The sequence below is a fragment of the Pteropus alecto genome, unplaced genomic scaffold, assembly GCF_000325575.1.
Source record: "Pteropus alecto unplaced genomic scaffold, ASM32557v1 scaffold202, whole genome shotgun sequence".
Lineage (NCBI taxonomy): Eukaryota > Metazoa > Chordata > Mammalia > Chiroptera > Pteropodidae > Pteropus > Pteropus alecto.
In genome coordinates this window covers 4,011,149-4,032,911 of record NW_006432451.1, presented here as the reverse complement: position 1 = coordinate 4,032,911, position 21,763 = coordinate 4,011,149, and the positions used below count along the sequence as shown (strand labels likewise).

Below are 21,763 nucleotides of genomic sequence, written 5' to 3'. Positions count from 1 at the left end.
CTAGGGGAAGATGGGGGACTTTCTGGGTCCAGGGTTCGGTGTCCCTGATGGCAGAAGTGTCCCTGAGGGCCAAAATCTCAGGCAGGAGAGGGTTTCCTGAGTGTAGGGTGAAGGCAGGGGTCATGGTCCCAATCTCTCCCTGTGGGCGGGAGAGGGGTAGGGCCCAGGCCCTGCTGGACTGAGGGGTCTGACACGTGTCCCCCTGCTGCATGCAGCTGACCAATGCAGGTGACGACGTGGTTGTGTTCTACAATGACAAGGCCTCACTGGCTCACCTGCTGGACATGATGAAGGCCGCTCGGGACGGTGTGGAGGACCACAGCCCCCTCATGTACCACATCTCCCTGGTGGACCTGCTGGCTGCCTGTGCCGAGGGCAAGAATGTCTATACTGAGATCAAGTGCACCTCCCTCCTGCCCTTGGAGGACGTGGTGTCTGTGGTTACGCACGAAGACTGTATCACTGAGGTGGGCCTGTGTGTCTTCTCGGGGACACTGGGGACTGGGAGAGGTGGCTGGGGGTTGGGGGAAGTGCTTGGGAGAAGAGGGAGTATAAAAACCAGGCCAAGCAGCCTTTTAGCTCTGCATGGAGGGGCAGGAAGAGGGAGGTAAAGGAAAGTAGGGAAGTGGACAGGAACTGGTAGGCTCAGGGAAGGCAGGTGGGATGTGGACCGAGAACAAGGGGAGGTCAGGAGGAATTGTGAACTTGTGGAGAGGTGACCTGGGTGGGCAGCCCTTCATGTGCTTCTGACCTCCCACCCCGGCTGCCCAGGTGAAAATGGCCTACGTGAACTTTGTGAACCACTGCTATGTGGACACGGAGGTAGAAATGAAGGAGATCTACACCAGCAACCACATCTGGACACTCTTTGAGAACTTCACCCTGGACATGGCTCGGGTCTGTCCCTGTGGGGGCGTGGGCCTGCAGGCGGCCAGGGGTGATTGGGGGGCCTGGGCAGCCTTCCAGAGGGTGGGAGTGGTGGCGTCCTATGTGTTGGACACTCCCAGGCATCTATCTCTCTTCAACCCAGGTCTGCAGTAAGCGAGAGAAGCGTCTGGCTGACCCCACCCTGGAGAAGTATGTGCTGACCGTCGTGCTGGACACCATCAATGCCTTCTTCAGCTCCCCATTCTCTGAAAACAGCACCTCCCTACAGGTGTGCTTCTGCCCCAGGCAGCTTTTGCGTAGGAAAGGGGGAAAATCAGCATATATATTTATATTTGCTCCTCGTGAGTATAAAGATACTGCAGGAGGATAAACAAGAGTATTAGTTATCTGTGCAGTATAACAAATGATCCCAAATTATTTAGCAGTTTAAAACAACAAACATTTATCATCTCACAGTTTCTGTGATCAGGAATTACAGTGGGAAGTGGACCCTAAAACAGGAATTCCTAAATTCACTTGGTGTGATGGATCCTGGGGTGGCAGGGGATGCCAGGCAGCACTTACCAAGGACAAGGTGGGCGTGCTTCCCACAACGGACAGCAGAGCCAAAGCAGGAACTGGGAGAGTCTGATGCACAGAGCACTTTGGTTTTGATCATGGTGTCCCTAGAACTGAAATAGGCAGCCTTCAAAAGTCTTACCTATCCGTATAAGCAGAAAAGCTCCTGGCTAGTGAGCAGAAGTTTGACTTGACTCACTGAATCATAGCCCCTCAGTCAATTCCCAGACTTCACAGCCCCAGAGCCTCTTGAATGAAAGAGCCGCCAGGTTCCCTTGAGGAAGGAGCCTGCTACACCACCTGAATCATACAGTAACCCTGGAGGGATACAGAAGAAACGGATAAAAGGGGCTCCCTACAGGTGGAGGGGTCGAGGGATAGTGCTGCTGAGAGTGGTCAGAAAAATGGTGGGTCCCACTCTCTCAGCAAGGGTGGGTTTATTTTGACACACATGCGTTTGGGCCCTGGGATCTCTCTGGGACTGTGGGACGCTGGTAATTTGCAGTAGCTTTCCCTGCTTCTCACCAGCCCCGAGGCAAAATGTGAGAGGATAGGAGTGATGGGGTCAAAGGTCGGGGCGAAACTTCTCAAAGTATGTCTTTTTATTACCTTTGGGTTTTTGAACCATGTAAATATATCACCTTTTCACAAAATTAATTTGTTTAAAAATATTTTTAAAGAAAAGGGTCAATGATAGGGAGATAAGTCCCAGGCCTAGACCTTGAGGAATTCTCGCAGGGCTGCCATGTACAGTTGGGCAGGTGGTGCACTGCTGAAGGAAGAGGGTGCCTTTTTCTCACTGGCAGGTAGCACATGGCAGCCATTGGAAGCTCTCTCCTGCCACCCATGCCCATTCTCCATGGGCTCTGGTCCCTGGGGCTGGGGCTGCCCAGGGTGGATGGTGGGCCTGGCTGCAGTAGCAGATGTGTTGTTTCTTGCAGACACACCAGACAATCGTGGTGCAGCTGTTGCAGTCCACCACACGGCTGCTCGAGTGTCCATGGCTACAGCAGCAGCACAAGGGCTCCGTGGAGGCCTGCATCCGGACCCTCGCCATGGTGGGTGAGTGTGCCACGGCCGCTGCCTAGCTCCCACCACCCCTCCCCTCCCTTTGCCACAGGGACACCTGCCCTCACAATAAACACGTTATCCCTAAGCTCACCCTTCATCTGCTCCCAGATGGTTCTCAGTAAGTCCTTCTTGGTGTCTAACTGGCATCTTAGCAATTGAGAAAAGCTATTTTCTACCGAGTCAGCTCCCCGGAGGAAGATGCTGGATGACATTCCCCAACCAGAGCTTCTAGTGCTTGCGCTGGTCTCAGGCAGGAGAGGCTTGTAGGTTGTTAAGGAGAGTTGGGGAAGGGGAAAAAAAGGTGGGAGGGAAACGGGGAGGGGTCAGGGTGGATCTAGGATGGAATTAAAGAGGCAGAAACTCCCTTTTTTACCGAAAAAGGGGAAGAGGGCATATTAGTCCAAGTGGGGCCAGGTGGGGGTCCCTGTACCTGAGACCCTCGGTCTAGTTCATCTTGTCCCCCAGTATGGCAGCCTTGGGCCTGGCACCTATAGCTGGCTTAGCCTTCTCACCCCTGACTAGCCCTTCAGTACCTACTACCCCTCTCCCCACCCAGCCAAGGGCCGGGCCATCTCGCTGCCCATGGACCTGGATGCCCACATCAGCTTGCTGCTCAGCAGTGGTGCCACCTGTGTGGCTGCTGCCCAGCGGAATGCTTCCAACTACAAGGCAGCCACAAGGGCCTTTCCCAGAGTCATCCCCACCGCCAACCAGTGGGACTACAAGAACATCATTGAGAAGCTGCAGGTGGGTGTGAGGCATCCGTCATGGTAGTGGCTTTGGAAGGGTGTGTTTTTGAGGAGCATCCCTTCCCAGGAAGGGGCTGGTCAGCTCGTTCCCTCCTTAGGGGCTGCTAAGTGCTGGTCCGGGGCAGGGGACTAAGGGGCATCATTCCAGGAAAGCGAGGAGAACCCAGGTGTCTTCTAGTGGGGTTGGTGTTCATAAAGAGGATCAGAATACCCCTCAGTCCTGAGAGCACCTTTCTGTTTATGCAACACATTTCTGTCCACTGTCTTGGCCTGTACAGGGAGTGTGGTAGCCTGTTATCCCCACATGGCAGGAGACAGAGGTCCTGAAAGGGCAAGTGATTTGCCTGAACAGACAGATGTCATGCTTTGTTCAGGGCAGCTCTGTGGGCCCAGGACCCCTCAGACAGGTGTGGGGCAATCTGTAGGGCTGTTTGTTGTTGGGGCATTGGGAATGGCAGTCAAGCCTCAGTCATCTCTTGGGCCTGGGTGGCCTGTACGCCGCCCGGCGGTGACCCTGTCCTGCCTACCCCAGGACATCATCACAGCCCTGGAGGAGCGCCTGAAGCCCCTGGTGCAGGCTGAGCTGTCTGTGCTGGTGGACGTCCTGCACTGGCCGGAGCTGCTCTTCTTGGAGGGCAGTGAGGCTTACCAGCGTTGTGAGAGTGGGGGCTTCCTGTCCAAGTGAGTAGGATGCTGGGTGGGGGTGGAGAGGTGGCAGGGTAGCAGCAGCCTGCGACAGGGAAGGGCCCAGCAGGGACTAGATGGTCCAGAGGTCAGAGGGCTACGGGGTGTTCCTGCCAGGGGTGGGGCAGGGGCAGTGGCTGGAGGGAGGCAGCGGAGGCTGCCCTGACATGTCCTCCTTCCCCACCGGCCAGGCTGATCCAGCACACCAAGGACCTCATGGAGTCAGAGGAGAAACTGTGTGTCAAGGTGCTGCGGACCCTGCAGCAGATGCTACTCAAGAAGACCAAGTATGGGGACCGGGTGAGTGCCCAGGCGGGCTGGACAGCAGGTGGGCCTGGCCTGGAGCTCCAGGGGCTCAGGACTAGGATTGTTGGGCCAGTGGTTAAATGGTGAAATGTGCTAATGTGGGGCTTTGCTCCTTTTTCCTCCAGGGCAACCAGCTGCGTAAGATGCTACTGCAGAACTACCTCCAGAACCGCAAGTCCAGCTCTCGGGGGGACCTTCCGGACCCCATGGGCACTGGTCAGTACCGCCTCCCCCTCTGGGTAGCCCATTTGCCCAAGCCCTGGGCCCTCCCTCCCCCAACCCACTAGTTCCCTCTCAAGCGAGTTCCTCTATTCCAGGCCTGGACCAAGACTGGTCAGCAATCGCAGCCACCCAGTGCCGTCTGGACAAGGAGGGGGCCACCAAGCTGGTGTGTGACCTCATCACCAGCACCAAGAACGAGAAGATCTTCCAGGAGAGCATTGGCCTGGCCATCCGCCTGCTCGATGGTGGCAATACTGAGATCCAGGTGTGGAGTGGGTGGCTATGGAGTGCCAGGGGCTCACCTCCTTTGGGTGGGTGCCTCCTATTCAGGAAGGAGATAGTGTGCCAAGTCTTCAAGGCCATGGGGGCTTGGCTGCCAGGTTGGGTGCTGGCAGCCAGCACAATTCTGTTACCATGGGAGGCTCTAACTCCCATATCTTCCCTGTGTCACGTGGCTACTTCTCTATCCACACGCACCCCTCTCTGATCCAGCCAGGCCTCAGCCTGTCTCCCTACCATCTTGCCTGCCATTACGTCCACCATTCTTGCCTCTCAGACTCTGCTCAGGCCTCCTTCCTCCTTTTCCACATCCTCCTCAGCCTTTGTTGCCCAATTAGAGGTCTACCTCCTCCAGAAAGCCTTCTGTGATTGCTTTATCCTTTTCTGTCTGTCTGTCTGCATCAAGTGCATTTTGTGTACCTGGTAGTGTTCTAGGTGCTGAGTATTCAGCGTGAACAAAAGAGACAAAATCCATATTCTCTTGGCACTTATATCCTAGTGGGGACAACAGTCAGTAACTGTAATCCCTATGTAACATGGAGAGCATGACGGACAGTGATCATTCAGGCAGGGGGCTTAGGATGTGCCACCACAGGGGTATCTTAAATGGAGTGTTCAGGGAAGGCCCTGGAAGTGAGCATGTGCACAATGGGCAGTGTACACTGGGCAGAGCAGGCTGCTGGTACAAAGGCTGTGAATAAGCAGTGGCTGATGTGGCTGGAAGGGGCTGGAGGAGTCGTGAGTGGTATGGCTCGGGGTCAGAGAGGTGGCAGGCCATCATGTGGCCTGGTGGGCACTGTGAGGAATGGCTTTTCCTCTGGGTGAGACAGGGCCACTGCAGGGTTTCGAGTGGAGGAGGAACATGACTCAAATGTCAGTGGGACCCCTGGCTGCTGTGTGGGAACAGATGAAGGGTAAGGCAGATGCAGAAGGTGGTCAGGAGGCTGGTGCTAGCCTTCAGCATCATAGTTACAGCAATGACAGGCCCTTTCTTCCTCACCGCCCCCCACCCTTGCCTTAGTCACAGGGCACAGAGGTGTCTCTGGGTCCCCCAGCCTCAGTCTGGTTTGGGTGTGTCTGGGGGCCCGTCTGTGCCTGATCCTTGTCCCTGTAGCACAAGATGGAGGCTCCTGGGGCCTCGCCAAGTGCTGCTACCCCCCATCTCACCGTCCACCCCCAGAAATCCTTCTACAATCTGATGACTAGTGACAAGAAGTCAGAGCGCTTCTTCAAGGTGCTGCATGACCGCATGAAGCGGGCCCAGCAGGAGACCAAGTCCACAGTGGCTGTCAACATGAGCGACCTGGGCAGTCAGCCCCGTGAGGACCGGGAGCCAGCAGACCCCACTGCCAAAAGTCAGGATTGGGGCCAGGGACACAGGGGAACAGGGTGGGAATGCTGGGTGGGGTCGGAGGGTACAAGGTGAGAGTATCACAGGGCAGGGATAAGGGCTTAGAATGTGTGGGAGGGGGCTCAGTGTGGGAACACAGAGTGAGGATGAGGGTCTGGCTACTTCAGGAGCCCCAGCCTCACCAGGCCTTGTCCTGCAGGCCGAGTGGCCTCCTTCTCAATGCCTGGCTCCTCCTCCCTCTATTCGCTGAGTCCCAGCCTGCGCCGGGCGCATGAGGTGGGCGAGCGTGTGCAGAGCAACGAGATGGGCATGTCTGTGCTCATCATGCAGCCCATCCTGCGCTTTCTGCAGCTGTTGTGTGAGAACCACAATCGGGACTTGCAGGTGAGCATTTCGCCACACACCCGCCCCTTTCCCTGCCATCCAGCCAGCACGTGGACCCCACCCCTGCCATCCAGCCATGCACTGTCATCCTCTGGCCTGGGCACCACTGCTCTGTGGCTGGTGATCCCCCGCCCCTGCAGCGCACAGGATCATGGTTCCCCGGCAGGCCTTTCCCCGCCTGCTGGAACTGTGCCACGCCCACCCTCTGCTCTGCAGAACTTCCTGCGCTGTCAGAACAACAAGACCAACTACAACCTGGTGTGCGAGACGCTGCAGTTCTTGGACATCATGTGCGGCAGTACCACGGGAGGCCTGGGGCTGCTGGGGCTCTATATCAACGAGGACAATGTGGGTCTTGTCATCCAGACCCTGGAGACCCTCACTGAATACTGCCAGGGCCCTTGCCATGAGAACCAGGTGAACTGTCATGGGGTATGAGCAGCACGGTCAGTGGCAGTATAGACGGGTGGGAGGATGGCGTAGGGAGGATGGAGCACCCTGGGCAGGGGAGAGATTGAGGCTTCTGGAGCCGCCATAATTCTGAGAGGCCTGGGCCGCTCGTCTCTGTACCCCTCCCCACTCCACCGCTCCTGCTAGACGTGCATCGTGACGCATGAGTCCAACGGCATAGACATCATCACTGCACTGATTCTCAATGACATCAGTCCCCTGTGCAAATATCGTATGGATCTGGTGCTGCAACTCAAGGTGGGGCCTGTGGCAGCCCATGTAAGTGTGCATGGGTGTGCGCGCGATGTGTGTGCACATATGTGACATGTGTCGAGTGTGTCTTAGCATGCAATGCAGGTACCACGTGTGTAAGTGGGTGGCTGTGTATACAGGTTGCATGTGTGTGATATGTGAGCAAACATGCTGGATGTGCACTTACTTTAGAAGTAAACATATTCTTAGTTTATCCCAGGGTCACCTGTTTATATGCCTGCTGTTTGGGGGGTTGAGTGTGGCTGCCACAAGGCGGGGTACAGGGTGAAGGTGGCTTGTGGGTGGCCTAGATATGCAGGATACTTCTCAGTAAGCCCTGGGGAGTAGGGGCCTGGGAGAGGCTGTTATGGATTGCTCAGCAGAGGAGGTTGTGGGGCACGTGGTGGGGCCCTCAGACTGTGGCCTGTCTCCCCCTTCTCTCCAGGACAATGCCTCCAAGCTGCTCCTGGCTCTTATGGAGAGTCGGCACGACAGTGAGAACGCTGAGCGCATCCTCATCAGCCTGCGGCCCCAGGAGCTGGTGAGGCTGGGCTGGTGAGGCTGGGCTGGTGGCAGGTGGAAAGGTGCCATTGGTGGAGTGTGTGGGCATGGGGATTAGGTCCCAGCCTGCCCTATTCCCCAAGAAGAGGGCATTCAAACAGTCACTGCCCCTCTAGGTGGATGTCATCAAGAAGGCCTACCTGCAGGAGGAGGAGCGTGAGAACTCAGAAGTGAGCCCACGTGAAGTGGGCCACAATATCTACATCCTGGCACTGCAGGTAGCAGCCCTACCCATTGGCCCCGTCCCTAGCAACCGTGTGCCCCAGCAACTACGCTCAGTGACAGAGCACTGCCTTCTTGGTCAGCTCTCCAGGCACAACAAACAGCTGCAGCACCTGCTGAAACCTGTGAAGCGCATCCAAGAGGAGGAGGCTGAGGGCATCTCTTCCATGGTGGGGGCTGGGATAGGGCTGGACATGGGGCCGGGGCTTGGGTCTAAGGGCGTGGCTGGGCAGGGGAGCGAGTGGGCAGTTATCTGGGGGTGAAGCTGGGAATTGAGGTGGGACTATGACCCGAGGGTTGGGATGATGGCAGAGCTGAGACCTGAGGATGAAGCTGGAATTAGAAATGAGGCTGGGGATGTAGGATGGATCTGAATAAAGAGCCAGGATCAGAGAGCAGAGCTAGAATTGAGGGAGCAGGGCTTGGGACGACTGGTATCCAGGGGTGACAGTGGGACTTAGAAATAGGAACAAGGCTAGGGTGGTTCTGCATGGGTCTGGAAGCCTGGAGCAGGACCTAGGGCACACCTGGCCAGGACTTCGGAGGATGCTGACTGTCCTATAGGATTGTCTGGGTGTGGGTCTCTCATTCTCTCCTACCCCTTTGGGACTGGGTCCTAGTTGGACTGGACTGGGTCTGTTCTGGCTGTGGGGGGTATCACTCACTGGGGTGTAGTTCAGAGCTGGGTTCAGGCTTTTCTGTGGCGGCTGCTGGGGCTGACCTCAGCGTCCTCCTCACCCCTAGCTCAGCCTCAACAACAAGCAGCTGTCGCAGATGCTCAAGTCCTCACCACCTGTGCAGGAGGAAGAGGAAGACCCCCTGGCCTACTATGAGAACCACACTTCCCAGATTGAGGTAGGGCCCAAAGGCAATAGAGGCATAGGAAGGGAACCCTGAGCTCAGCCTTTGGTGACCTCAGCCCAGGTGTGACCACGTGCCTGTGTGCACCCAGATCGTGCGGCAGGATCGCAGCATGGAGCAGATTGTGTTCCCAGTGCCCGGCATCTGCCAGTTCCTGACGGAGGAGACCAAGCACCGGCTCTTCACCACCACGGAGCAGGACGAGCAGGGCAGCAAAGTGAGCGACTTCTTCGACCAGTCCTCCTTCCTGCACAACGAGATGGAGTGGCAGCGCAAGCTTCGCAGTGAGGACCCCATTGGGATGGGAGGGAAGGGCAGGGCCTGGAGCTGCTTGCTCCCCTCATGCCCCCTGATGCCTCCCTTGCCTGCTGGTGGGTGGCCCACCCTCACCCCTAGGGAAGCTCCAATCCTGGAGCTTGTGCAGGCAGTGGGCCCACGTGGAGTGGGCAAACGGTATTAATCAGGACCCCTCCTTACGCCATCCCACTACCACCCTCCCCCTGTAGGCATGCCACTGATCTACTGGTTCTCTCGCCGCATGACTCTGTGGGGCAGCATCTCCTTCAACCTGGCGGTGTTTATTAACATCATCATTGCCTTCTTCTACCCCTACGTGGAGGGCGCGTCCACAGGTCAGGACAGGGGGCCAGCAGGCAGGGACCTCGGAGCCCATGGGCCCCTTTCCCAGGTTTGGACAGAACCGTCGGGCCAGCCTGGCTCTGAGGGGACCAGATGTGGAGTGGGGAGAAGCAGCCACTGCATTGCCCTCTGGGCTCCACATCCCATCATGGGGAGACACAGGTGTGGTCCAGTGGGACAGACAGGCTCCTTGACCTCTAGAGACAGTGCTCGCATGTGCACACATACAGACCAGAGACCAGATATGGGGCAGCAGCTGGAGATGGTCTCCTGCCTTAGGCCCAGAGATGCAGGTGTAAGGGGGTCCCTAACACTAGGTGACCAGGAACTTAACAGGGAAGGCTTCCAGGAAGGGGTGGTTTTTTGGGGTCTGTTGAGTGGTGGATTTGAGCGAGCCATGCTCAGCCCTGCTCCCTGGCCCCAGGAGCACTGGACTCCCCGCTCATCTCGCTGCTCTTCTGGATCCTCATTTGCTTCTCCATCGCGGTCCTGTTCACCAAGCGCTACAGCATCCGCCCCCTCATCGTGGCACTCATCCTGCGCTCCATCTACTACCTGGGCATTGGGCCCACACTCAATATCCTGGGTGCCCTTAATGTGAGTGCCCTGGGCAGCACGCCACCCCCCGCCCCCAGCCCCGGGCCACTCCCATGCTTGCCACGGTTAGACCTGAAGCTGGCCTGCTGGCTCCCAGCAGCTACTGTTCTGCCCTCCCCTCTTGTCCCTGGGTTGGGATCCCAAGCTTGTTATGGACCTGCAGTGGGGACCCCTCTGTGCCTTATCCATCTCCCTGCACAACCTGGGGCAGCTGGCACTCAGAGAGCCAGTCAGCCAGCCAGGAGTTGCTTTGGAGCCCCGGCTTCAGGCCTGCTCTGCACACAGTGTTAGACGCATTGTTCCCACTGAGGACAGCAGAGATTTATATATTATGTCAATTTCCTGACGGATGGAAATAAAGTGCCTTGAGTAAGGGTAGTACCTTTTCCTTAGTTACTGTCAAGGCTAAGGGTGGTCTTCTCTGACCCATCCTCCTTTACTTGTATCTCACTTTCTTCCAGAAAATGTGGGACCTAAGGGACTTCTCTATTCTAGTCCCAGGAGCCCAGATGCATTTCTGGAAGCATTTTCATTAATTTGTCTGCCAGGCTGAGCAGGAGCAGCTCAGATCTACTCCGCAGAAGGCCTGGCCTCTGGGCAGGGTACTGGGTGGGCAGGATAGCAGTGGGTCCCTGATCCCCATGCCCTGCACTTGCCTACAGCTGACCAACAAGATTGTGTTCGTGGTGAGCTTCGTGGGTAACCGTGGCACCTTTATCCGGGGCTACAAGGCCATGGTCATGGACGTGGAGTTCCTCTACCACGTGGGCTACATCCTGACTAGTGTCCTGGGCCTCTTTGCCCATGAGCTCTTCTATAGCATCCTGGTGAGACCTGGTTGGGGACCAAGCTGGGCAGGGGTGCGGGGCAGTTGGGGCTTCCCACAAGTTGCTCGCGGTTCTACAGCACCAGTCTCTGTCCAGTCTTCTTGCTGCTTGGGTGGACAGAATGGATTTCCAGATTCCTCCTCTGATTCAACCCATCCTAGCCTTTAAGGCCCTGAATGCCACTCCTGGCCCCTGTCTGATCTATCTTCCCTGTATGGTGCTGGTTTAAGCCTGGACTCTGGAATCAGTCCATCGTAGCTTGGTCACTACTAGCTGTGTGACTTCGGACAAGTTTCTTCAGTACCCTGTGCCTCAGTTTCCCCATCTGTGAAACAGGGATAATTAACAGCGCCTACCTCCTAAAATGATTGTGAGGACGAAATGAGCTAATGCACAAAATTCACACAGAGTGTGTCCTGGCATGTAGCAAGTACACTATAAGAGTTTGCTGTCTCTCTCCCTCTGTGTATCTACCTACCCCTGGGCCTCTCCCTTTCTTTGGCCTTAGAACTCCAGGTTCCTTTGAGAAGCCTTCCCTCCAGGCCCGCTGACCTGGCTATGCTTGCCTAAGCTCAGACCCTACTGGAGGAGGCTGTGGGAAACCACTGGTAGCTGGGCAGCCCTTGTTTCCAGCAGCGTTCCCAGCCCCTCAAGGCCCAATCCCTGCCCTGCAGCTCTTTGACCTCATCTACCGTGAGGAGACACTGTTCAACGTCATTAAGAGCGTGACCCGCAATGGCCGCTCCATCCTGCTGACTGCCCTGTTGGCCCTCATCCTCGTCTACCTCTTCTCCATCGTCGGCTTCCTCTTCCTCAAGGATGACTTCATCCTTGAGGTTGACCCACTGCCTGGCAACCACTCTAGAGGTCCGGGCCCCACTCCCGGGGAGGTGTGGGATGAGGCCCTAGGAGTGCTTATCCCCCCGGTCCCCTGCTTCAGTTTCTCGTCCTAGGTTCTCACACAACCGCCTCCCTGTTCCCTGGGACCAGCTGAGGGGATGGGAGAGCCTTGAGTCTCCAGCTCCCTAAGGAGCCACTTGATTGCAGACCCTGTCATTCATGTTAGACTCGGCATTTGCAGAATCTGCCCATGTGCCAGGCTTAGGGGGTACAGAAGCCCTCCCCTGCCCTTAGCGTACAGCCCAGTGGGGATAAGCATGAAGACCCTTTATTTCTAGCCAGAGTGGAGAGCTAGAGGATGTGATGCTGGGGGAAGAATCACAGGGATGATAAGGCCAGGCATTTGGGCCACCTTGTGACCTCATCCATGTCCCCTCCAGCCAGCCCTCTGGGGATGCCACATGGAGCTGCCACGTTCATGGACACATGCAGTAGGGAGAGCATAGACTGTGTCTCGGGGGTCTCAGTGCCTCAAGTCTTGGAAGGTGAGGGCAATGTGTCTCGGGAGTCTGGGTGCGGTGGGGGTCGGAGGTAGGTGGCCTGGCCTGGGTATGAACAAGGAACACTCCGCTTACAGAGGATGAGGAGCTGGACAACACGGAGCGGGCCTGTGACACCCTGCTGATGTGCATCGTCACTGTCATGAACCATGGGCTGCGCAACGGTGGCGGTGTGGGCGACATTCTCCGCAAGCCCTCCAAAGACGTGAGCACCCCTGCCCCACTCCCAGATCCACATGGCCCAAGCCCTGGCCGGGTCAGCAGCTGTGAGGGGCCTGCCCTCGGGTCATGGCCAGGTAGAGCAGCTTGGCCCCTTCAATCTTCCGTGTTAAAAGCTCTTCATCTGTATCCCCATTTTCCTGCTTTTCTACCTGGTCAGAGTGCAGTTATGTTGTTGATGAGCCATCCCCACCCCAGTCTGCTCAGTCACCCCCACCAGCTCACTATGGATGCTCCAAGGAAAGACCTTGGCAATGGAACTTTGCCCAGGCTGGGAAGGCATGAGTCAGCTGGTGGGCAGATCCCCGGGGCACACTGGCTTCATCTTAGAGGCAGAGCCCCAGTCCACAGCAGGGCAGGCAGGGTGGGGAGCTGAGTCAGCTTCATAAAGAGGCCTCAGGATTTGGCTCTGGCAGCCCAGCATTCCCAGAACAGCAGTCTGTCACCAGTCCCATGGGGGGTGAGAAGCCACCTCCCTGGCCAGACAGAGGGTTTCTAGAATATGTGAGGCCGGGTATCCTGAGGGCGGGGCAGAGGAGTTCAGCTCTGGCTCTTCCCCTAACCAGAAGTTAGGGGCAGGCACAAGCCTAGGCTGGCATCCTTTCTGAGTCCTCTGTTCCAAATCTATACTTGGGGGTGTGATTCTCATTCCGTGGGTCCACTCTGCCATCTTTAGGGCCCAGGGAGCTAGAGACCCTCATTTCGTTTAGCTGTGCACTGGGCCCCTCTGTTATAGCCCTGACCCTGCCTGAGCCCTGTCTGCCAGATGGACCCGGCACTGCTGAGCCCAGCCTCCCTGCCTTGCCCTGCAGGAGTCTCTATTCCCAGCTCGTGTGGTCTACGACCTCCTGTTCTTTTTCATTGTCATTATCATTGTGCTGAACCTCATCTTTGGGGTGATCATCGACACCTTTGCTGACCTACGCAGTGAGAAGCAGAAGAAGGAAGAGATTCTCAAGACCACATGCTTCATCTGTGGTGAGGCCTGGTTCCTGCCCCACAGAGGTTATGGCAGGGCCAGGGCAGCCTGTGGGCTGGGACATCATTTGGGCCAGTGGCAGCCTCAGTTTGGCCCTTCCCCAGATTCCTGCAGCCACAGGGAAACCCTGCTCTGGGACTGATGGCTTGATGGCTGTTCGCTCATCCCAGAAATGGGGACAATAGGACCCTGCCTGAATTCAGAGTAATAGAGGAAGAGGGAAAGGGCCTCAGAAACCATTCTTTTAAACCCTTTCAATTTACAGAGGAAACAGAAGTCCTGTCAGTGGCCTTGAGCCTCTGGGCTTTTCCCATCCCTGGTATGAAGTGCTGGTCCCTTCATCAGCCACCACAGGCTAAGGAACGGGTGTCACCTATAGGACAAATCTCTTAACCTTTTCCTTGGGTTAGAGGAATTCTGGCATTTGCTCCCATAGTCCTCAACTGCCATTGTGGAGGGCTGCAGCTGTGGCAGGGCGGGATCTCCATGGCTTTAAATAGAAGTGACCTAAATAGCCCAGAGTGGGCTGTCGCCTATGTTCATCAGACCTTTTAGCCTAAGAACAGATGTCCCTATTGCATCAAGAGGTGGTGTGTGCAGCAGCAGGTGGCCTCACAGTGGCTCATGGAGGCGGATGGTTTTATCCTCACCCTCTTCATCCTCAGGTCTGGAGAGGGACAAGTTTGACAACAAGACGGTGTCATTTGAGGAGCACATCAAGTTTGAGCACAACATGTGGAACTACCTGTACTTCATTGTGCTGGTCCGTGTGAAAAACAAGACGGACTACACGGGGCCCGAGAGCTACGTTGCCCAGATGATCAAGGTGTGGGCCCTGGAAGGGGGTGGCTGTGTCTGCCTGCACTGATCAGGGAGGCCTGGGGGTGGGGCGGGACAGCTGTGGACACTTGTTGAAAGGCCAACGTGGGAGCAGAGGAGCAGCTGGAGCCAGCCCTCAGTAACATGGGAGCTCGGCTAGCTGCCTGAGCTGCAGAGGGTCCTGCAGCTCTGTTGTCACGAGAAAGCCCTTGGCAAACCCATCAGACCCCAAGGACAGGTGTGGTACCCCTGGGCCCTGGGTGCCTAATGCTGAGGTGGCACGGAAGCAGGCAGACCTTGCCATGGCTGCTGCTCTGTGGACCATTTTGAGAGAGCCTTTGTAAGCTCAGTGAGAGGAAGGGCAGCTTCCCAAAGCCTGTATGGTCCCAGGCCGAGAGGGAGCCTGGAAAAACTTTATCAGGCTGTGGCGGAATCAAATTTAATATGTCCAAGTTCTGTTGTAACACAGGGAATGAAGTTAGTGAGTAAAAAATGGTCTTGTGGTGTTTTGGGTAAAGGAAGGCCATCAGTTCCATCAGATGTAGTGCATCTTCAAATTGCTACACAGCAGATAAATTGCAGGCTGAAAGAAAAGACCTATTTAGTGTGCAAAAAAGTTCTGTTTGTTTTTTAAGTCTGTAATTTGAACTGCTCTTTGAGTATAGGTTTATCAGTTGGTCTGAGAATTCAATTTGCCACAAGGAACTGGGAAAGTGCTTGGTGCCCCTCTCCCGCTCCTCCTCTGTCCTGAGAAACATGGCTTTCCCTCTCACATGTCAGATGCCAGTGTCCTCAGCAGGCCTCCCTCTCCCTCAGCATGCCATTTGTCTGACTTGCATTTTCCTGGGGTGTGTGGCGTGGGGTGTGCATGTCAGGGTGGGGTGGGGAGAGAGGAAGGAAGGAAGGAAGGAGATTCAGGGTCTGGGTGCAGAGGCCTTCCCTCCACCTCTCGAGGAGTGTTGTGAGAGTAAACAGATGGTGCTGATAGCAGTGAAAGACTTGAGGCAGTCTAACGGAAGTCAGCCTGTCACAGTGCCATAGCCTTAATGCCTGAAGAGTGTTCACTGCCAGCTCACTCTGGCCCCGGGGAGGACCCTGGTCAATTCAGACTGTCCCATGACACATCCCTGGGGAGTACTTTTGTCGAGGGCGTGGCAGCAGGCTCCCCCTGCATTACTGCTTTTCAAAACGAGGGCTTCCTAGGCCGGGCCCAAGCTTGCTCACTGTATTGGTGATCTTTTTCAGAACAAGAACCTGGACTGGTTCCCCCGGATGAGGGCCATGTCGCTAGTGAGCAACGAAGGGGAGGGGGAGCAGAATGAGATCCGGATTCTTCAGGACAAGCTTAACTCCACCATGAAGCTGGTGTCCTACCTCACTGCCCAGCTCAACGAGCTCAAGGAGCAGGTGTGCACCCCAGCCCTATCCTAGCACCACCCTTGGGGTTCCATACTGGGCAGCCTCAGACTGTCACAGCCTAGCCTGCCATGGGGGAGGAGGGAGTAGGTGCTGGGGCCTTCCTGTCCCACATTTCTTCCTGGTCCTTGTTCTTGGGTCTGGGGTAGAAGACAGGTCCCAAACACGTCCTCCCTTCTGGGGAAAGCTAGACTAGGGGTTGCAGCCCCCATTCCTGAGCTCCTGAAAGACATGGCCAAGAGGAACTTTGGTGCAGGTGTGAGCCCCACCCTTTTTAGCAGTGGCTAGGAAGTCCCTCCAAAGGGTTCATTGGTGATAGTAAGAGGTCAAAGCATCCTTCTGCTTCTCAAGATGCTCTTTTGCCTAGAGCATCTTCCTTTCCATCTGGCAGCGACAATGAGGTTAGGCAGCCCCTTTTAGGTAGGGTGGTTTCCCAGCTGCACCAAATTAGGGGTTTGCGACATGCTAATTAAGGATGAAGGTTTGGGGCTGACATCCTCACTGCACCCTGAGGGCCTCGGCCTACTGCCAGTGCTGAACGGCAGCTGGGTCCATGGTGGGAGGGTGGGTGCCAGCCCCTCTGCAGTTCTTGTGGAGAGATGGTCCCGGGTGGCCTGACCTGTTAGCATCTGTTTAACTCTAGATGACAGAGCAGCGGAAACGCAGGCAACGCCTGGGCTTTGTGGATGTCCAGAACTGCATGAGTCGCTGAGAAGAGCCATGGAAAGCCCCATCAAAGGCCCAGACGGGATGTTTGTCACTAGAGAGCTGTAACTGGGAACATTGCCCCTTTTCTCTGGTCAGGTGGCCCAGCCAGCCTACCAGCCTCTCAAAGGCTAGGTGCCTACCCAGCCTTCAGCTCTTAATCTGCCAGACACTCCCCAAGCGTACCCAAGATCTGACCAGCATGGAGAGGATGGCCTCAGAGCTGACAGTCCTGCCCTAAGACTCAGATACTCAGTGGGACTCAATTTACCTTAATGCCTTAGAGCAAAGTAAGTCCTCTTAAAGGACTACTGCTTGGCACTTGTCCCTTAAAGCAGTAACTGACATTCCTTTGTACTACTCCTCGTGGGTGATGAGTGGGGCCGCCTCTTTCTTCCAAGCACTACATTTTAGTTGCTGCCTACCTCTGGGGGAGGTGCAGTAATGCTGTTGCTAGTGATTCTAGGGCTTTGTTAAGGAGCTTATTCACAGGCTGTGCTCAGCCCTGCTCAGCCCTGCCCAGCCCTGCCCAGCCCTGCCCATGGCCACACAGCTCCCACCGTGCCTTGGATGTGCTGTAGACAGTGTAAATGTGTGTCCCAGGTGGAGCAAGGATGGAGACCTTTGCTCATGGGACCTGTCTCTTCCTGGGCCTCCTGGAGAAGAGTCACAGACCTGGTGACAGGGCTGGGGTATGTTAGAGTGGATGGTTTTTGACTGCTTGTTTTTTTTCCTTTTGGTGTAATGTTTTACAAGTCTTTTGGCCTGAGAACTAATATGTTAATTGCCTTAAATAAATTAATAGAAATATAGTCCATTAGAAAGAGGTGTGTTTCCTATACCCCCAGTGTACCAGTGTCGTACACTGGTAGAGGACAAAATACGAGCCCTTGTCCGCTGGCCCCGCCTTACCTAGAGCTCTCGGGAGATGCTCCGAGTTACCCTAACCACAGTAATTCCTAACCAGGGGTCCCTGGACAGAACTAGAACTGTATTGCAATATAACTGGTTTATGTCATAATCCTGTGTATTTTATTATATGCATTCCAAGACATACAGAGGAGTCCAGGTACAAATGAGATGAAGAACCCATTTCCACTTCTCCATGAGGGGTGCTGTTGATCCCTGCCCCACCACTCCCCAGCCTGGTTTTTGACAAGAAAGCTCAAGAATGAATTGTGAAGGTCTACTAGTAAGAGCTAAGGTTTCATGGAATAATAAGGTGACCCTGTGTATGTCCCCGGCCAGCGAGCCCCTGTCCTGTGACCTCCAAAGAACCCGCCCAGAATGCTGAAACCACCGCAACCCAAGGCCCCCACTGGCCAAGGCCTGTCTGCAGCTCTTCTCTGTACCTTAAAACAACTTGGAACATATGTTTTCTGCAAGGCCAGGGGCAGAGGACCAAGCTCCATCCTTCTGAGTCAGGGAAATGAGGGCCAAGCAGGCTTTTCTCATGTCTGCTGTACCTCCCTCCTTCTGCTATCTATTTGCGACAGGATGCCTTCTTCAATATTTACTGCTATTTTTGGCTATCTCCCAGGAGCTCCTACAACAAAAGGGAGCTGGAGAATCTTGCCAGAAGCCAGCCAGACCCCTGTTGACAGGTGGGGCTCCCGTGGCTGAGCAGGAAGCACCTTGTCCAGAGGCCCTGTCACCTTCCCTTCTCAGGCCCAGGCAGAGTGCAGTGTTTCCTCCCTCTGGGAGACTTCCCTGCCCTAGCTGGAGGGCAGGGCGGATGCTTAATGGCATCTCTTCTCAAGCTGAAGCATTCTTTTGAGCAATAAGGGCTTCCTTTCTGAGGAGGCTAGATGAGATTCCCAAGGAGGCCAGGGGGAAATCGGGGCAGTTTTATTTATGATGGCAACATACAAGACTCCACGCTTAGGTACGTGGGCGAGATAAGGACTGAGCCCAGGCCTTATGCTTCTCCTCAGGACTTCTGGGGCTAAATTTCTCCTGCAGTTTCTTCCATATGCCTTTATTTATATCCTTAAACTCTTCCAGGGTGTCTGCAAAAGGGCAAGACAAAAAAAGAGAGACTAAAGTCTAAAATTTGATTACTTACATTGGCCCCACAAGGCTTTTGCATGAGACCCAACTTCTGAAGCAAATCAGATAGGTATTAGAAAAATGACTGCTGGCATGAAATGAGTGCTTATGAACCAGGACCATGCTAAGCAAAATGCATTCTTACATCAACATCTAAGCAGGGTCCCTGATACCCTGCTTCACATGAGTGAGTAAAGAAATGGCACTGGTGTCAGCTGTGCAACCCACAGGCCAAGATGCTCACTCTCAAAACCTGGCCTCTGTCACACAGACCTTACTGTCTCCATTTTTCAGATGAGGAAACTGAGGCAGAGGAAGGCTAAATAACTTGCTTAGGTCACACAGCTAGAAAGTAAGTGATAGAGCTGGCACTTGAACCCAGGTGGTGCGGGTCTACCACATGCTGTGGGATTGAGTAGGCACCACAGAGGTAGACAGACCTGAGCCAGAATCCCTGCCTATCATCTTCCCACTGGGTCCTCTCAAATAAATTACCCTGTGAGCCTCAGGTTCCTCATCTGTAAAGTGGAGATAAAAATTCCTGCCTCAAAAGTTGTGAGAATGAAAGGACATAATGGAGGTAATTTGCCTGGCACCCAGCCTGCACCCCGCAAAAAGTGGCTATCTTCTTAGCTACGAAGGCAGTAGGGAGCTGGTAGAAGGTAGGGTAGGGCCCCTGTATAAGCACACACACACACGCACATTTTTAATTGCTGATAAGGTGATCCTGCCTGGCCAAAATACCCCAGTCTTCCAGAGAGCACTGTGATAAAAACAGGACCAGAGTAGACAAGTATAAATCTGGAGGGCCAAATCCCCAAAACTTAGTTGCTGAAAGCTGCCAGAGGAATAGTAAATACAAATTTCTAGAGTACCAGAAGGCAAATGTTTCAGGGCCATGCCCTCCCAGAAAAGGTTAGCCTATTTTTGTATATGATATTCTTGGCAATAAAAATAGCAATTTTCCAGAACCTGCCTACTTCAACCCAGGCTCCCCCTGCTGCTACCCCCCAACTCCCCAGTCAGTGACAATGGACATGGGGAAGTAAGGAGGGGATCAGCTAGGCAGGGTATTTCCTTTCCTGTTAATCAGGGTCTATCAACCACTCCAAAACATACCTATATCTAACCCACAAACCATGTCCCCTGGGTCAGATAACTCTTAAGCGGATATCCCCATATACATTTATTGAATGGCTTTTTGTTTTAATTAAAACCTTCATTGTTTATAAAGCCCGCTTAGGACTATAAAAATAAAATTATTTTCCTTCCATCCTGATTTCAACTACTTCCCTTTGGCAAATACGTATTCCCCTATTCTCTGTTGCCCGGTCTTGAATTTAAAAGCTCTAAAGATGGATTTTCTTTTTTTAAATAATGCTTTTGACCTTTTTCATATTCTATGGCCAAAGTCTGAGCCCTGTAGCTTCAGAATTTCCTCTGGGCTATTCCACAAGACTTTACATCAAACAAAACTGTCTTATTAGACAATTCCCCTTGGCCGCTCAAACTCAGGATCATTTGCAAACCAACCAGAAAGGGCAGCTGTGCTTTCAATACCTGTGGACAGGATCAGCTTGTACTCTTCCACAGAGAGGCCACTGAAGCTCGTGTCTCTGGGGCGAGGGTACTGGTCACACAGGGCAGAGGGGAAGCGAGAAGGGAGGGGAGAGAGGATTAGTTCTGCAGCACAACCTGAGACCTGATGATCCTGGAGAGCAAGCAGCCTTGCTCTTTAACTGCAGTTCACTGGGCCCTGGGTGTCCAGGGGCCAGTCCCAGCAAGAAGAGCAGCACCACCTGGAGGTCAAAGACTTGACCTGGAAAGACCCAGTATTATCTGGAATAGGCGGCTCCAACTTGATCATGAACAAGAACCCTCTGGGGAAATGCAGGCTGTGATTCAGGAGGATGGGTGGGGCCCACGATCCTCATTTTCAACCAGCTTGCAGGTGATGCCCTGCTGCTGCTCTGGGGCTACTTTTTGAGTTGTGAGGATTCAGAAGAAATCCTCTTCCATGTAGGCTAGGCATTTGGCCATGTATATTTGGGAGTTACTGAACACATTTTTCAAGGCTGGGGAAAACAACACTCAATGAAATTTGACAGTAATCCTGAAAAGGCCAAGAAAAAGCTCAGTTTTGTCTGAGAGGACTTTCCCAATCACCCCATCTTTATCACCAGGGTATGGGGAAATGCCAGTTCCATCAGAGTGGATAGGAAAATAGGTATAAGATCCAATAATTATCAGATATACCCAGAAGCATACACTGGTATAAAAAATATATGACTTTTATTCGGAATTATAAATAGCTTTTATTTAAGTGATCTAAAAGTCTCTACCAGGTGCCTTTTGTTGGCTTGGTTGAAAGAAATTACTGGTTACATTTGAAAGAAGCAAATCTGCAATTCTTTACAAAACATTGTATAAACAGATTTTCATTTGTTCTTACTGGTCCTCTCCAGTCAGAGGGCCGGGAATATAAAAGACTGGCCCACTCACCTTATGTTTGTAATAGTTTGAATGGAGTCGTGCTAAGCTCTCATACATCTGATCACAGGCCTCAGGCTCTGCAATCTGAAAAACAAAGAACCCCCAAGGAAGTGAAGAATCATGCCCTGCCTCCCACATCATGTCTACACCTCCAGAAAGGACCCCCCCCAAACACACACACAATTAAATAAGGCATTCACATGAAGCAGACCTGCAGCTTAGCACTACCTTTGCCACTCCATGGGAAGCAAACTTGGCCTACAGCTCTTGCTATCAGAAATCACCTTTTTGGAGTAAAGGCTCCACCTAATCAACTCCCTAATTTGAAAAAACTCAGTTGATCAACAGGCAAACAAACATTTCTTGAGCATCTGTGACCTGTGAACCACACCAGCTGCAGTGGGAGACGTCACAATAAAAACAATACTGGAAGGGCGTATCTCATAAAGGGAGTGCTAGGGGCAGTGTGAGTTACAAGAAGTCAGAGAAAGGGGCATCCCCACGTGCTCGAGTGGTCTGTGTATGGTGGAAGCGAGACTGAGCTGGGTTCTGAGGGATACACAGGAGTTTGGGAGAAGGGAGAGTGGAGAAGCCCTTCCTGGTAGAGGGGATGGCAAGAGCAAGGCAGAGGAGGCAGTAATGCTACCTATGCTTTAGACCAGACTATCTGGCTGAGGGCCTGAATATGCAGGTAAAAGAACTTGGCCTGGAGAAACAGAAAGCGCTTTTGAGTTAAACCTTCAATATGAAATGCATTAAATAAAGATTCTTTCATGAAAGGC

The 21,763-nt window shown here is 54.0% G+C and overlaps 2 protein-coding genes across 2 annotated transcripts in view; one reads left to right on the top strand and one right to left on the bottom strand.

Annotated features, from left to right (window-relative positions):
• ITPR3 (inositol 1,4,5-trisphosphate receptor type 3) overlaps positions 1 to 17,259 on the top strand; it is a 65,434-nt gene extending 48,175 nt beyond the window's left edge. Inside the window, exons 32-59 of the mRNA XM_025043694.1 lie at positions 216 to 467; positions 772 to 897; positions 1,031 to 1,156; positions 2,388 to 2,508; positions 3,074 to 3,264; positions 3,799 to 3,947; positions 4,142 to 4,250; positions 4,382 to 4,472; positions 4,574 to 4,743; positions 5,938 to 6,112; positions 6,308 to 6,492; positions 6,709 to 6,909; positions 7,090 to 7,200; positions 7,640 to 7,735; positions 7,872 to 7,973; positions 8,061 to 8,147; positions 8,722 to 8,832; positions 8,930 to 9,122; positions 9,345 to 9,470; positions 9,902 to 10,074; positions 10,737 to 10,901; positions 11,576 to 11,768; positions 12,182 to 12,286; positions 12,379 to 12,506; positions 13,333 to 13,498; positions 14,165 to 14,325; positions 15,564 to 15,725; positions 16,378 to 17,259. Of these exons, the coding sequence (XP_024899462.1) occupies positions 216 to 467; positions 772 to 897; positions 1,031 to 1,156; positions 2,388 to 2,508; positions 3,074 to 3,264; positions 3,799 to 3,947; positions 4,142 to 4,250; positions 4,382 to 4,472; positions 4,574 to 4,743; positions 5,938 to 6,112; positions 6,308 to 6,492; positions 6,709 to 6,909; positions 7,090 to 7,200; positions 7,640 to 7,735; positions 7,872 to 7,973; positions 8,061 to 8,147; positions 8,722 to 8,832; positions 8,930 to 9,122; positions 9,345 to 9,470; positions 9,902 to 10,074; positions 10,737 to 10,901; positions 11,576 to 11,768; positions 12,182 to 12,286; positions 12,379 to 12,506; positions 13,333 to 13,498; positions 14,165 to 14,325; positions 15,564 to 15,725; positions 16,378 to 16,446 (4,044 nt within the window). The 3' untranslated portion in view covers positions 16,447 to 17,259. The remainder of the gene's footprint in view (positions 1 to 215; positions 468 to 771; positions 898 to 1,030; positions 1,157 to 2,387; positions 2,509 to 3,073; positions 3,265 to 3,798; positions 3,948 to 4,141; positions 4,251 to 4,381; positions 4,473 to 4,573; positions 4,744 to 5,937; positions 6,113 to 6,307; positions 6,493 to 6,708; positions 6,910 to 7,089; positions 7,201 to 7,639; positions 7,736 to 7,871; positions 7,974 to 8,060; positions 8,148 to 8,721; positions 8,833 to 8,929; positions 9,123 to 9,344; positions 9,471 to 9,901; positions 10,075 to 10,736; positions 10,902 to 11,575; positions 11,769 to 12,181; positions 12,287 to 12,378; positions 12,507 to 13,332; positions 13,499 to 14,164; positions 14,326 to 15,563; positions 15,726 to 16,377) is intronic.
• Positions 17,260 to 17,448: 189 nt separating this feature from the next.
• LOC102883285 (ubiquinol-cytochrome-c reductase complex assembly factor 2) overlaps positions 17,449 to 21,763 on the bottom strand; it is a 13,535-nt gene continuing 9,220 nt past the window's right edge. The window contains exons 2-4 of the mRNA XM_006907363.3: positions 20,991 to 21,065; positions 20,049 to 20,118; positions 17,449 to 18,448 (exon numbers count right to left, since the gene is read on the bottom strand). Coding sequence (XP_006907425.1) covers positions 18,321 to 18,448; positions 20,049 to 20,118; positions 20,991 to 21,065 — 273 coding nt within the window. The 3' untranslated portion in view covers positions 17,449 to 18,320. The remainder of the gene's footprint in view (positions 18,449 to 20,048; positions 20,119 to 20,990; positions 21,066 to 21,763) is intronic.